Here is a 15389-nt window from a genome sequence, read left to right on the forward strand (position 1 = left end):
GTTCTTCTCATTACCCTCGCCAAAGGATTCAGAGAGGGTATTGCATTTGGGTCCATCTGTTTGTCTGTCTGTCTGTTTGTCCTCACAGAACTTTTGTGTTTTTCTCCGCAACTGCTTTTCGGATTGAGACCAAATTTTCACCATTGGTGCAACTACTCATGTGGAATGTTTTAATGACACTTATGATGTCATAGGTCACGTGGTGTGGCAGCCATATTTGAAAAACAAACTTTGGACCTCTGTATTTCTGAAACCGCAACAAGGAAAAAATTGAAACTTTGCACATAGCAAGTACTCCTCGTGGGGAATGAGCATGATTTTTATGACGTCATCGGTGCCCTCGTTATGATGTCATAATTGCATATCTGGAATGCCACATCAGATCAGTATGAAAAATTTTGATGGTCAACTCTGGCCAAAATGGTCCACATATAAATAATTATTGATATCATCAGTCACATGATTTGGCAGCCATATTGTTTTATAAAAAAAACCTTCAAAAATCTTCTTTTCTGAAGTGGCTGAACAGATAGAGGTGAAACTTTACAAGTATGACCGCCTCTCCATGAGGAACAAAAGGTTCACACATGTGATGTCATTGTTCACATGGTTTCGCAGCCATATTGGATTTATCCTAAAACCTATAAAAAAAACTTCTTCTCCATAACGGTTGGACAAATCGAGGGGAAACTTCACACAAGTATTCCACAAGCCATGGATGTACAAGTGCAGCAAGTGCTCCTCATGGGGAATGAGTGTGGTATTTTTGTGACGTCATAGGTGCCTTCATTATGACATCATAACTGCATATGTGGAACGCTACATCCGATGAGTAAAAAAAAAAAATTGAGGGTCATCTTGGGTTAAAATGGTTCACAAACATTTGTTTATGACATCATTGGTCACGTGATTCAGCAGCCATATTGTTTAAAAAAAAAACTCTGAAATGGTTGAACAGATTGAGATGAAACTTTACACATATGACCGCCTATCCATGAGGAATGAAAAGTTCACAAATATGGCATCATAGGTCATATGGTTTGGCAGTCATATTGTATTTACCCTTAAACATGTAAAAATCTTCTTCTCCAGATGGCTGGACAGATTAAAGGGAAACTTAACAGAAATGTTCCCCAAGGCACGCTTGTACAAGGTTGTTTCAGGAATAATTGATGTCACATGGTTTGGTAGATATATTGGATTAAAAACATTTTTAAAATAATGTTTTCTCTGAAACGGCTTAATCAATCGACGTGAAACTTCACAATTGTGATCTAGTCGTGATGTGGAATACATGTTTTAAATTTCAACTTGATCAGCCAGAATTATTAATTTTTTGATGTGGGTTTTTTTGTTTTTTTTTGAATAAAGCTCACTTGGCTGGCCTGGATAGATTTGAGGGTAGAGGAGTTGCAGCTGAAATGTGAATCCTATCCCAGTTCCTCCTGATGACTTCATCTTTGCTTTTTGCTTGTTTGGGCTCCTGATTGCTCCAATGTAGGACTGTACCTATTTGGTCTTCCATTTGATTTGAATTGAATTTATTTTAATCCCATTCTGAATTAAATTGAATAATAATAAAAAACGTTTTAGGTCAGGGTCAGGTGTCCGCTCAAAGCAGTGTTGTATGAAAGCAGGACGTCTTGGTACCCAGTCATCACTGCCAGCAGTTATATAGTGGCAGTTCTAATTATGTCTCTTCTTAATTACATAACATACCAGTAAATACACGACACAAAACTACACAAACACCACACAAAACAAGTCCTGGTGAGGGTCTGCAATCTCTGATTGCTCTTTTTATTGTTGCTTATTTGGATCTTCAGTGATGTCAAGAAGTGTCTTTTGAGACATCATATGGAGTATCAAAGAGTAAAATCACTCTTATCTACCTACATAAGTGATGGCTGATGATTTGGTTATAAACAGCACCATAGTCTTAGTTTTATTTTTTTGAAATTTGCCCTAAACCAGACTGAGAGCCACTAAATGTGCAGAGCTACAGAGATAAAGAAGAGAAAATACTGGCAAGACCTTCACCTCTTCCTGAAAAAAGGAAACCTCTTCACAGGACCACTGTGCAAGAGGGGGTAACTCGGCCAGGTGGAAAAATACATTGTCCTACCCTCATTGGATGGTTTTTAGGAGACACTATGTCTGTACTTGATGGCCATTGGCTCCCGAAGGGAGCTCATCTGCCCTTGTCAGGTGTTGTTTTTAGTCCTGGCATGGTGTCACAGTCACCCTCCCCACTGAGGGGTGTTGGTTTAGTCATTGACAACCCGACCTTACGGCAGGTAGCACTGGGTTACATGTTACCAGTGACAGTCCCAAAAGACTGATGTGACACAAATTGATAATTTTTATTTGGATTGATAATTTTTTCGAAAGGTAAAAGAAGAATTATTTGAAGCTGTACAAGAAGTGAATAGAGAATGAAAATGAAAAAGTTTATGTAATGAATGCAGAACCTTTGTACAATATGTCCTCAAAAACACAGCCTCCATTGATCGCATGAGATTACAAAGACCTCCAATAATGAACAGGTCGCAGGAGTTCCAGGGCATGAAATGTCAGTTCATTTTTGTTTGAAAAGTTTTCTCTTCTTTACCATTGCTTATTGCGAGATTCTGTCTGGCTCATCTTCAGAGATTGCTTTGTTGAGAAGACCTTGCTCTGTGCCCTGTGGCATGTTTTCCAAACCAACGTGGGAATTGAATGGACCAGTGAAGCCATCCCAGGACCTGTAGGAGGATTCCCAAGGCTTCGGCACCAATTAGGTCCACAATGGAGCCTTCCCACGACGAGTGAGAAATGCCGTCATATGTTTCGGATTCTTCTAGAGAGAAAAAATATTTGTTCACCACACACTAGGATCTTGTGTTTTGAGATTATGTTCTCACCACTGTCCCACAATAATCCACCTGAAACACATTAAAACTAAAGGTCTGTCTTCAACCTTTCATCACATGCCAGGGTGATCAGACAAGTGTTTTGCACAACAACTTTAGGAATAACCATGCCGTATGAGGGGCCGACATGATTACTTGTCCTCAACGGTCATTATTAGCATATCATTACCTTTCTCTTCTGTCAGGCCGGTTGCATGTTATGAAGAGGATTTGGCCTGGGGATACTTTTCATTAAGTTTGGCAAAACACACTGTTGTGAAGCTGTAATTCTCAAAAAAGACAAGCTACTTATTTTCTTTCCACTGTTTGCACTCAAAAAGTTCATGACTTTTTCTCTCCACAAGCAATTTGCAAAGGTTTGCATGGGAATATATTTATATATTTTTGGATACAAAGTCAAGGCTCATGGAAGAGCCAGGACAGAGAATGGATCAGGATGCAACTGTATGAAAGGAACAGTAGAAAGAGAGGGTGGAAACACCAACAGCAGGTTTGAGGGACAAAATAGAGGGAGACTTGGAAAAATCAGGAATATGAGATGGAAATGAGGTGGTAGGGGAAGTTCACAGGGGGAGGACAGAGGCAAAATATCAGGAAGAAAAAACAATAAATTTGGAATGAAGTGGGTTTAGTTGGGAGGAATGGGGGTTGGGGTTTGAAGGGGGTCATAAAAAATTCATGGTTTTCGATTGGGGATGATCTCAGATGGTGGTGAACAGCAGTGTTGAATATGTGGAGGGAAGAATGAGATTGAAGAGAATGTGGAAGTTGGTTCCACAGGTGTAAAACAAATAGGAATGAATGAATGGAGGTGAGCAATGATTCTGGAATTTGGAAGTTTTAGCAGAAGTGGATTGCTGGAAGACAGCATGCACCTTGCAGAATCCTGGGGGGAGGGGGGTGAAGAGAAGATGGGAGGGGGGGGACAAAGCATTTTAGAGCAGAAGATGCAAGACAGAAATGAGACATGTCTTCGATGGGAAAGTGATAGCCCATAAGTTCAGTTTTATTGTGGGAGATGCCAATGATCTTGAAGGCCTGGTTTTCCACTGAGTAAGGTGTGGGACAGGGGCATCAGCCTCGACAGGAGAACACTACTCCATCAAGCTGCAAATGAAGGCCTTGTAGATAAGAGTTCTGGTGTGTCAGGGAATGTCTTTGCATGGAGGAGGATGTGAATTCGGGTCTTGTGAGAAGTGGGTGGTCGTCAAATAGCATGCCCCTACGGTACTTTTCACCTGCCAGGTTACACTGAATAGTGATGAGGCCAATTTTACAATCATGACATGCAGCTCATACCATAAAGGATCGACCATCAAATGGGATTGACTCAACAATGTTCTTTGGTGTGTCGGCTGTGAAGTTGCTTTGCAACCTGCAGCACAAATCCAGGTCTGGACAGTGATTGTTCTTGTACTAAACTTTCTCATACAGCCCTTAATATAAATTCAGCTTTTCACAAAATTACCATTTCATTGTTTTAAAAAAAAATTACATAATGAGGTTACAACATGCAATTATCGCAATGTCATTTGCCATGCCATTGGCAGCATGGATATGGACTGTGGTGTTCTGTGGTGACTATGGTGAAAGGGCATCATTTGGACTGATTACGGATTTTGATCAATTCGAAATTAAATATCACATATATTAACAGCTGTGCTCTTTGCATTATTTTGAACTTTAATCTGCTTGACAATGAACAGATCTCTTAAGACCATGACAAACTTCAGGTCAGTATGACTGAGAGTAATAGTTTATGCACTAACAATTTTCATATTTATTGTTCACATCAGCATTGGATGTGACCTCTAGTCGTGAAAAAAGTATCGACAGGTCAGGTGAACGAGGTGGCCAAGCAATTGGTCCACTTGAACCGATCCACTTGGCTTGGAAGACCTCGTTCAAGAACCTTCTCACATTCAAAGCATGGTGGCAGCAGCACCGTCTTTCTGGAAGAAGGTGATATCTGAAAGATTTAATCATCGTATTTCAGGGATAAAGAAATTCAACAACATTGCAAAGTAATGTTAACCTTTGATTGTTGCTTCTTTAAAAAAAAAAAAAAGAACAATAATGTGTGACTTCCTCAGAGCACAACAGCCATTGAGCCTGTTTGGTTGATTTTTTTCAAATTCAATCACAAATGAGGATGTGTGTAATGGCACTTTGTCTTTGAGTCTGACACTGATTATTAGCCATTTGTACCCAGTCAGAGGGGCAAATGCGACCGATGCATTTTTTTTTTTAAAGCCCAATATATGTGGATTGCAAATATGCATGGTAGCCCTTCAAATCTGGGAGCTATCTTTAAGAAAGACTGCATATGTATGTGCACCTTCCTTAATAGGCCGAGGACAAAAAAAAACTGCAGCCTATTTATCATATTCTTGGTATTTCCACATAGTATATGAATAGTGTGAATCAAAGTGTTAATTTTGAAATTAATTTTTACATATTTTACTCCCTAATAGCCACATAAAGTTTGAAATATAATACATTTTTGTCATAATTATGCCATTTTAATGAAAACTAATTCGTACATAAAAGTTTCATTTTCTTTTTGCATTTCCATCAATACTGACATACCTTACATTTTGTCATTATATGAATTATGCCTGATGCTGGCTTAATGGTTTAGGTGGCTGGCTGAAGATCTTAGGGTCTTGAGTTTGAGTCTCTTTCCGACTGTTAAATAACACCCGGTGGGTTGACGCAGCCCGTCATCCTTCCAAGGTTGGCAAAATGAGTACCAACTTCCTGGAAGCAGAGGCGCTGCATCAGTGGACGTCATACTCCCAGCGATGATGCAACCAGCAGCTGCAGACTGCATGCAAAATAATAATTATAACATGAATTTCTTCAGTCCATTGCAAAACAAAACGATAGCATCTACGATGATGAAAAACATTGATTTATTGAAGCAATTACAGAATATTGTCAACAATATTCAACCAAAATTATCATAAGTTGTTCAAAGAAATTGCTTGTTACTAGTTACTATTTAAATGTTTTGACCTGCACATCCCTTAATACATGATTAATAACAAGAAAAAGAGCAATCAGAGATTGCAGACCCTCACCAGGACTTATTTTGTGTGGTGTTTGTGTGCTGGTGTGTTATGGAATTAATAATAGACATACTCGAACTGCCACTTTATAACTGCTGGCAGTGATGACTGAGTACCAAGACGTCCCACTTTGATGCAACCCCGCTTTGAATGGACACTTGACCTTGACCATTGATGTTTATTATTATTCAATTGAATTCAGAATGGTATTAAAATAAATTGTGTAGGGTGCTCACGGGGTGGCACACGGGGTGCCAGAGCTGCCTGATCGGCATTAAAGTCGTCCAACAAATGGGCCTGAGTACCGAGGACCTCATACCTGTATCCATGACCATGAAGGCCGCAAACGACAAAGGAATTCGTATCCTCGGAGCCGTGGTAGTCAGATTCGCCGGTAACAGTGACGACGCTCGGAGATTGGAGACGCGCCAAATCCCGTACGTGACGGACTCTTCAGACCGCATATTCCTCTCCCGCGTGGCCTGCATGGACCTGGGAATGATCTCGGACAGATTCCCGACACTCGGAGAGGTGAATCAGACGACCTCGGAATTGTGCGACTGCCCGCGACGCGCGGAGCCGCCGACCAAGCCGACCGCACTCCCCATGCCAGCGACCGAGGCCAACAGAGAGGCACTACAGTCACATTTACTCAGGATGTATGCTCAGAGCACATTCAACACGTGCCCACACCAGCCACTACCGAGAATGACCGGCCCGCCACTACGTCTTATGCTCAGTGAGAACGCGACACTGGTTGCCCATCACACTCCCATCTCCGTGGCCATACATTGGCAAGATGAGGTAAAAGCAGGCCTCGGCCAGGACGTTCGGCTCGGAGTGTTGGAGGAAGTACCCGTCGGCACGCTGGTGACATGGTGTCACCGCATGGTAATTTGCGCGAAAAAGAATGGCAAGCCGCGACGCACCGTCGACTTTCAGGCCTTGAACAAGCATGCGTTCCGCGAGACCCACCACACCCAATCCCCGTTCCACCAGGTGAGACGCGTACCTAACGGGAAGCGCAAGACAGTATTCGACGCATGGAACGGTTACCATAGCGTCCGCCTACACGAGGACGACTGCCACAAGACGACCTTCATCACTCCATGGGGGCACTACCGGTACCTATCTGCCCCACAAGGGTATATTGCATTGGGGGACGGTTACTCACGACGATACGATGAGATCGTCGCGGACATTGGTAACAAGACCAAGTGCGTAGATGACACACTACTATGGTCAGACACGATTGAGGGGAGCTACTTCCAGGCGGTCCAATGGCTGGATATATGCGGCCGGAATGGAATCATCCTCAACCCGGAGAAGTTTGTCTTCAGCGCACCCACGGTGGACTTCGCGGGCTTCACCATCACCATGACCGACGTGCGACCGTGCAGCCGCTACCTGGAAGCAATCCACGATTTCCCACAACCGCGTAACATCACCGACGTCAGATCGTGGTTCGGGCTTGTCAACTAGGTGGCGTACGCCTTTAGTATGGCCGAACGAATGCAGCCATTCCGGAAGCTCCTGAAAAGTGGAGAACGCTTCCAGTGGTCCATGGAGTTAGAGGACATATTTCGCGAGTCGAAAGACGTGATCGTACAAGAAATCGAACACGGTGTCCGCATATTTGACAAAACTAAGCCAACATGCATCGCCACGGACTGGTCGAAGGAGGGAATCGGATTCTGGTTGCTTCAAAAGCACTGCCGATGCGTACCAGTTAGACCATTCTGCTGCACTGATGGATGGAAAATAACCCTGGTCGGCAGCAGATTTACACACGCGGCAGAATCCAGATACGCGCCCATAGAGGGCGAGGCTCTCGCAGTCACGGACGCCTTGGACAAGGCGCGCTACTTCGTACTGGGCTGCGAGAACCTGATCGTTGCGGTAGACCACAAACCACTGCTGAAACTCCTTTCGGACAGAGCACTTGACGACATACCCAACCCCCGCCTCAGGAACCTCAAGGAGAAGACCCTGCGTTATCGCTTCCGCATCATACATATCCCGGGCATGAAGAACAAGGCGGCAGATGCCATGTCGCGCAGGCCGGTCGGCACCACGCGACCTCCACTCATGAACCTTCCAGATGACAATGCCACCATAGCGACCCACCTCCAACCAAGCACGCACACCGACGTCCTGTCCCTCCGACGCCAAACTGAGCCGGAGTATGACGACGACATCGAGGAGGATAACCTGGCATGGTGTGCCGCGGGCCTCGAATCATTGCGATCAGTAACATTGGATCGCGTCAGGGAAGCCACCAGCAGCGATGGCGATATGCACATATTGGAGGGAATGACAATGAACGGCATCCCCGACTCAAAAATCGAGATGCCAGAGACAATTTGCGACTATCACCAGTACCGCGAGAACATTACATCGACAGATGGAGTGATCCTATACAAGGACCGAGTAGTCATACCACCCTCACTCCGCGGCGATGTGCTGAGCACCCTACACGCTGCCCACCAGGGCGTATCAATGATGACCGCCCGCGCAGAATCCTCTGTATTCTGGCCAGGCATGTCGGCCGACATCAGCGCCACTCGGAAAAACTGCGAACACTGCCACCGGATGGCACCATCACAGCCTGGAGCGCCACCAACTCCACCTATTCCGGTCGTTTACCCCTTTCAGGCAGTGTGCTCGGACTTCTTTGTACACAGGGGTGCACACTACCTTGTGACGGTGGACAGATACTCGAACTGGCCGATCATCTCAAAGTCGATGGGTGGCGCCGCCGGACTCATAAACCACTTACGTCGCGCCTTCGTGATGTACGGGACACCAGAAGAGCTCGCGTCGGATGGGGGACCGGAGTTCACCTCCACCGAGACCAGGTCATTCCTGCGCAGATGGGGCGTACACCACCGCTTGTCATCAGTGGCCTTCCCTCACAGCAACTGTCGCGCGGAGATTGGAGTTAAGACAATGAAACGACTTATCACGGACAACACCAGCCCACAGGGAGAACTTGACACTGACGCTGTGCAGAGAGCGATACTACAATATCGTAACACGCCTGACCCTGACACGAAGATCTCCACGGTAATGTGTGTCTTCGGCCGCCCGATACGCGATTTCATCCCAATTATCCCCGGGAAGTACAGACCGCACGACACTTGGCATGAGACCCTGAAAGCGAGGGAGGAGGCACTCCGCAAACGTCATATCCGCACAGCCGACACCTGGGCAGAACACACCAAACGCCTTCCGCCACTTGCTGTAGGGGACCTAGTCCGCGTACAGAACCAGACAGGATTCCACCCAAAAAAATGGGACAAGACAAGCAGTACCGTGGAGGTACGCCAACACGACCAATACGTGATCAAGATCGACGGCTCGGGCAGAGTCACACTTCGGAACAGGAAATTCCTGCACAAGTTTAGTCCAGTTCGCAATGACCAGCTGCCAGCCCGGTCTATCTATGATGATCTAGTAACCCGCATCACTGTACCTGCACCCGTTGTAACACCGCAACTGCCTGACCTCGACAGCGAACCCGTGACATCTGCGACGCCAACGGGGCCCACACCGGCACTGACGTCAGTATGCACACCCCAGCGCAAGACGACACCCGTTTCAGACACGCCAGCAGCACCAGGACGAGGCACACCGAGGCGCGCGATCCTTCAGACGCCACCATCGGCCCCTGAAACCCCGAGAGCCCCATCCCCGCTGGGGCCCGATGTGACACCACCAGCACCAGCGATAGGTCAACGCCGATCCACCAGAGCGACCAGCGTGCCTGCCTGGCACAAGGACTACTCCATGGAATAGTCACACGATGGGCGATATAAACTTTTGTTCATTCATTAAACTTAATATTTTCTCAGCCTTTATCTATTAACATAATAAAGACTCGGAGGGAGATAGAGAACATTGTACTTTACGGTACTTCTACATATCGACGGTCTCCTGTGCCAGTGCGCATGCGCAGCCTGAGCCGGAGCCAGGGATGTTGTGGGTGTTCCAACCTGTTCAATACTTGTTTGATTATTGTCGTTCCACGCTAATAAAGTGGTCGAACAAATTGAACTCTGTTCTTATTTACTAATCTCTTCCCACACTCCACCTTTTCTTGCAGGTCATGCTTGGAAGTCTATTGACTGTACGCTTGTTCTCTTCCATGCTGGCTGAAATCCTTTCATCCTCTCTTGTTTTGCTCCTCGATAAGCTTTGACTGTGTATTAAAAAAAGAAGATATTTTGATGTTTTTTTTTCTTGCAAAGACTTTACAATTGTTTGCACTTGCTCATTCTGCGAAATAGCAATTATATGTTATGGTGTGGAATTATGTGGGCTGTGGTGTGACACTGGTTGAGCTATTGTTTAATGGAGTTATGGGGGATAAAACTGGAAAATGGAGGAATAGAAAGATTGTTTTGTGTATACATTTTCCTTCATGCATATGTATGTACTTACTTCATACAGTGAGTGTTGCATTGTAGTGAAAAATTTGCCCCTTTCTGATGCAATAATTACAGCTGCTTGTTTGTTTGTTTTTCTCCCGTTAAGACAAAATTAAGACATGCATGCAGTATGCTTGTCGTCAGATGTATTAAACTCAGTGCATAATCATCCCTCTCATTCATGATAGCAAGTGCAACAAATAACTCGCACTTATTCACTGCAGCTGTTGTGAAACTGGAGGTCAACAAGTATGAATCTGCCTCACCAGCTAAATCATGGTGCCACATCTCAATCATAAGAAATGATGATTAGCAGCTGCAAAGCTGTACCAGCAGTGTTGATGAGAACAGCTGAAATGGTTGCACCACAAATTATGGTTCTGGAGGGATCGCAAGTCAACCAGTCAACCACGTTGTTTTGATCCTTGTGGAGTCACTTCTTCTTTCATACACGACACGTGGCAGTGGGTAGCATCATTTGCTTGGGGCACAGCTCTGCCGCTGATGCAGTATCCCCGAGGTTAAAACAGGAATTTGGCATGTGCTCAGGGTGCCGGCAATAGCTCGCGTACACTTCTTGAAGGACGCTGTGGGATCTTTAACGTCCACCAACTAATGATGGCATATGTGACGCCCAGTTTAACGTCTATCCGAGGGATGGCACATACTTTGAAATGCTCTGCCTGTGAAATGTTGGAGCCACTGTGTGCTCCTTTTTCATGTTCTTTTTCTTTGTATACAGAGTCCAGGCTTGTGGAAGAGCGAGAACACAGAACGGATCAGGATGCAACATAACAAAAGGAAAAGGAGAAAGAGAAAGGGGAAATGCCAACAGCAAGGTCGAGGGACAGACGAGGGATGTGGGTAAGGATCGCAAGTCAACCAGTCAACCACGTTGTTGAGGGGTAGGGGAGAATGCAGAGGGTAGATGAGATGGAAACAGAAGCAAAACTCTCAGGAACGAAGAACTAGAAATTTGGGAATTTAACCGGGGTGGTTTAACGGGTGTCATAAAACCAATAGTAACTACTCATACCAAAAGCAGTAAAAACTGTAGTTTAATGGGTTAGTTTAAAACGTTGATCCACATCTTTGTTCCAGGTGAGCATAGACCCTGACGATACCACCAATAAGTGGTGAAAGCATGCCGTGCCAGTTTAACCTTGATCTTTGTGGAGTCACTGTGCAATCATGACCAATGCTTTGTGCAATCCTTTTGCTTTTTTTCTCTGATAGTACATCTCTGGTTGCTCATTCGTTCCTTATGTCAGAGCCACGGCTTAACTACTTAATTACTGAAGCAGTTATTATTTGGAATCAAGCGAACTTGCACATGACTACATGGCCATTGTTTCTGATCACCATCAACATTTGAGATTGACCTTGAGCAAGCAGATAGAGCCTATGTATATATGTATGTAATGAGGAGAGGGAGGGTTTGGGCTGATGTATACTTGAAGCCATGGGTAGGGGGGCTTGATATTTTGGGGGGATTCTGTAAAAATCACTGTTATGCATATTAGTATTATTTCTAGTGTTTTTCTCCAAATTTTTCCATCATTTAAAAGTATTTATTTTGGATTGAATGTTGATATTTGGTCGTTAAAGAATTTCTATCATGTTTCGTTCAAGCCCAACCTTTTAATTAATAAATTGGTAACTACTTTTGAATTAACTTGCGTTCAATGTGCCAATTCCATTTTGCTCACTGAACACGGACATGTTAAGTAGTAAAACTGAATCTCACGTAACCTGGACATCCCTTTAACATGTACTTGTGTTTGTCGTGCAACAGCAGTGTTCATGCGAGTTTCTTGTATCTCACATCCCACTTCCCTCACTCTCCACCACAAACCTCCGTGCTGGTTTTAGTGTTTTAAAAGTGTGAATTACTGTTTGCAACCTCAATATGAGAGTCATTCTTGGTGGGGGGGGAGGATGAGTAATGTAAGGGTAAAAGTCAAATACCTTCATCCAAAATGAAAGTTCAGGTTTAACACCTTTTGATTTGTGCGTATATCGGAACTTTCACTTTGGGAAAAGAAGAATTTGCTTCAAGGAACTCTCTACATTGTGTGGAAGCATTGTTTATGGTTGATGAGGTTGGGGGGGAGAGGAGGGACACAATTTCTGCCAAAGTTGCATATGTACCAAATTAATGGACCAATATTGTCTCGTATGACTCACCAAACATGGTAATATTTGTTGTTGAACTATAAGTAAGATGTGTTTCTTGATATCTCGTTTGGAAGAAAAATTTTGTCCACCATAGTTTTTTTAGATAGGCTACTCAAACTAACCTGCATCTACACAGGGGTAGCAATACCATGTGGTTGTTTTTGAATTTGGCTGAATAAATTCTCAATAACCTTTGCTTCTCACCAAGATCACGTACGCAAATGAAAACTTTACTCCGTTAAATGGATAGTAATAGGTGCCATGGACAGGTGTACGAATTTGCAGGGACAGGTTTATGAGTGTAAATGTAGGATGGCGCGAGAGTGCGGTTATTAACTTGTGCCTTCGCAACTATCTGTGTAGTGGCCAATTCGCACTCTCAACCAGCGTCCTCTTGAGCACGACAGGTCGAATATCCATTGTGCAAATTGGAAAGCCATATTGGTGCCATCGGTGTGGTCAGGTGAAAGGCTCATATCAAGTTTTAAATTACTGCTCCCATCACCTGGAAACTGCTGCATTCCCACCGGCATAAACTCGCATTGTCAACATCGGACTAATGGCGTTATTGCGACGGATGTGAAAGAGCATTACCCCCCACCACCGGTTTGTGCAAGCAAAGGCTCACATGATGGGTGAGCACACTGGATATCCTCTACATGTATGACAGGGTGGGGTTGAAGATTATGGGGCGGCGCTTGCAATGATCGATGGCTAATAACGCAGTCGACCCTCCAGCGGACCGAACTCCCAACACTGCCTCTCACCAGGAAGGACACTGGTTGCCCCAAGAGCCTCCCTCCTACGCACCCTGGCGAGTGGCGGGACAATTAAACAAGTGTCGGCACCGATAATTACAGGAGCTGTGTGTTTAATTACGTGCTAATTAAGCCTCAGCAGTGCTGTGATGGGGTTTGACCTCACGTAGCATGCCTCCCTATTAGCCACTGTCAAGCCAATGACAAATCTCCATAAGCTGCAGCGGACACAAGTTTTATGTATATTTTGCTTGTAATTCGTGGGGGTATAAGTGGGGTGGGGGTTCATTTGTCTCCCTCTTGACTGCTTCAATTGCTCTCACCACTTTCTTTGCAGCAGATACGGATCTCTCTCGGGCTTGGTGTGACGTGATAATGCAATGGGCAGGGATTTGTGGGATTTCAAGATAAAATAGCAACGTGTGTGTGTGTGTGTGTGTGTGTGTGTGTGTGTGTGTGTGTGTGTGTGTGTGTGTGTGTGTGTGTGTGTGTGTGTGTGTGTGTGTGTGTGTGTGTGTGTGTGTGTGTGTGTGTGTGTGTGTGTGTGTGTGTGTGTGTGTGTGTGTGTGTGTGTGTGTGTGAGAAAGTTTCCGTTTTTGCATGACTACTATCTCCACATGTAGGTGGGTTTCAGGAGATGGAACGGAGACCTACCCGCTCTCAAGGTATCCACTTCTGAGTGTGTGTGTGTGTGTGTGTGTGTGTGTGTGTGTGTGTGTGTGTGTGTGTGTGTGTGTGTGTGTGTGTGTGTGTGTGTGTAAAATATGTATCATATGTCAACATGTATAATACATATATGATCACATGTCAATATGTGTGTATATAATATGAATAATATGTCATCTATGTTATGTTTACAATCACAACTCAACTGTGCATGTGTATGTGTAGATCACGCTGTGTGTGCGTGCGTGCGTGCGCGCGCCGCTACTACCGGTCGTCATCTTCACTCACGAGTCCTAAGACTGAATGTAGCCTTTCTGGGTCCTGAAGGATCCATCTTCACACCAGAAAGGAACCACGACTCATGGACAAGCTGTCTCCTTATCCATGCTCCGTTCCCGCCCCCCTCCATCCCCGAGTGGTGCCAATGTCATTCCGCGTGACCTCCTGTGTGGCCTCTGGGGTACGCCCGGTCTCAGTCTCTTCCTTGTTCTCATCCTACCTTGACGGGATAGAGTCAGAAAAACCCAACAGGTCGCAAGGCAAGGCCATGGTGCATTCCAAACACGTCGATTGGCACAACTCCGGGCGTTCACCACGCGGCCCTCTGCCCCAACACTGCCATCCTTGGCTCTGTTCTCGCTCCCATCGATATCATTGTATTCAGCACGGTCCTGGATCCCACAAAACCCGGTCCCCATGTGAGCGGACCTTGGCAAAAAGGGAGTCACCAAAATTATAGTTTTCCTTCTCATTACGATGGTGTCTGCAAAACCCAACAAATGATGATGTCAGGACATGTCCCAAATGCATGTTGATCAGTGCGTTTCGAGGTGCTGCCTGTGCGGCCCTCTGCCTCATGAAAGCTGCCATCCATAGCTCGGTTCTCATTCCTATCAAAGTCGTCGCTTTCAACGCGGTCCTCAATCCCATAAAACTCGGTCTCTCTCTCTCTATCTCTATCTCTATCTCTATCTCTCTCTCGCAGATATTTGTTAGAGGGCATTTAACAATACAAAGCTTGGGCCTTCTCTCCAGGCAGAACAGAGTCAAAAAGTCCCACAAAGTTGCAGGGCCAGCACAAACGTGTGTGTGTGTGTGTGTGTGTGTGTGTGTGTGTGTGTGTGTGTGTGTGTGTGTGTGTGTGTGTGTGTGTGTGTGTGTGTGTGTGTGTGTGTGTGTGTGTGTGTGTGTGTGTATATATATATATGTATATATATATATATTGAATGTATGTGGGAATACTATACATGCAGGTCTGCTGGTGAACCATACCAATGCTCTGCCATCTCAGCTATCTGTGAAACCCACTGGCTGAGCACACAATTCTCCCACATATAGAAATGCCTTGTAGGGGAAAGAGGCAGTTGGGGGGGG

The 15389-nt window shown here is 45.1% G+C and overlaps 1 protein-coding gene across 16 annotated transcripts in view; it reads left to right on the forward strand.

Moving 5' to 3' along the window:
* The window catches only part of LOC147015668 (sideroflexin-5-like), a 380656-nt gene that overhangs the window by 19012 nt on the left and 346255 nt on the right, over positions 1 to 15389 (forward strand). The window contains exon 3 of one of the 16 annotated variants that reach the window (XM_085848059.1): positions 11156 to 11277. The exons of the other annotated variants lie outside the window; for them this stretch is intronic. Coding sequence (XP_085704185.1) covers positions 11239 to 11277 — 39 coding nt within the window. The 5' untranslated portion in view covers positions 11156 to 11238. The remainder of the gene's footprint in view (positions 1 to 11155; positions 11278 to 15389) is intronic. 16 annotated transcript variants of the gene reach the window in all.

This window comes from Eptatretus burgeri, chromosome 12 (genome assembly GCF_056783735.1).
Source record: "Eptatretus burgeri isolate ZD-2024b chromosome 12, Ebu_testis_v1, whole genome shotgun sequence".
NCBI classification, from domain to species: Eukaryota; Metazoa; Chordata; class Myxini; order Myxiniformes; family Myxinidae; genus Eptatretus; species Eptatretus burgeri.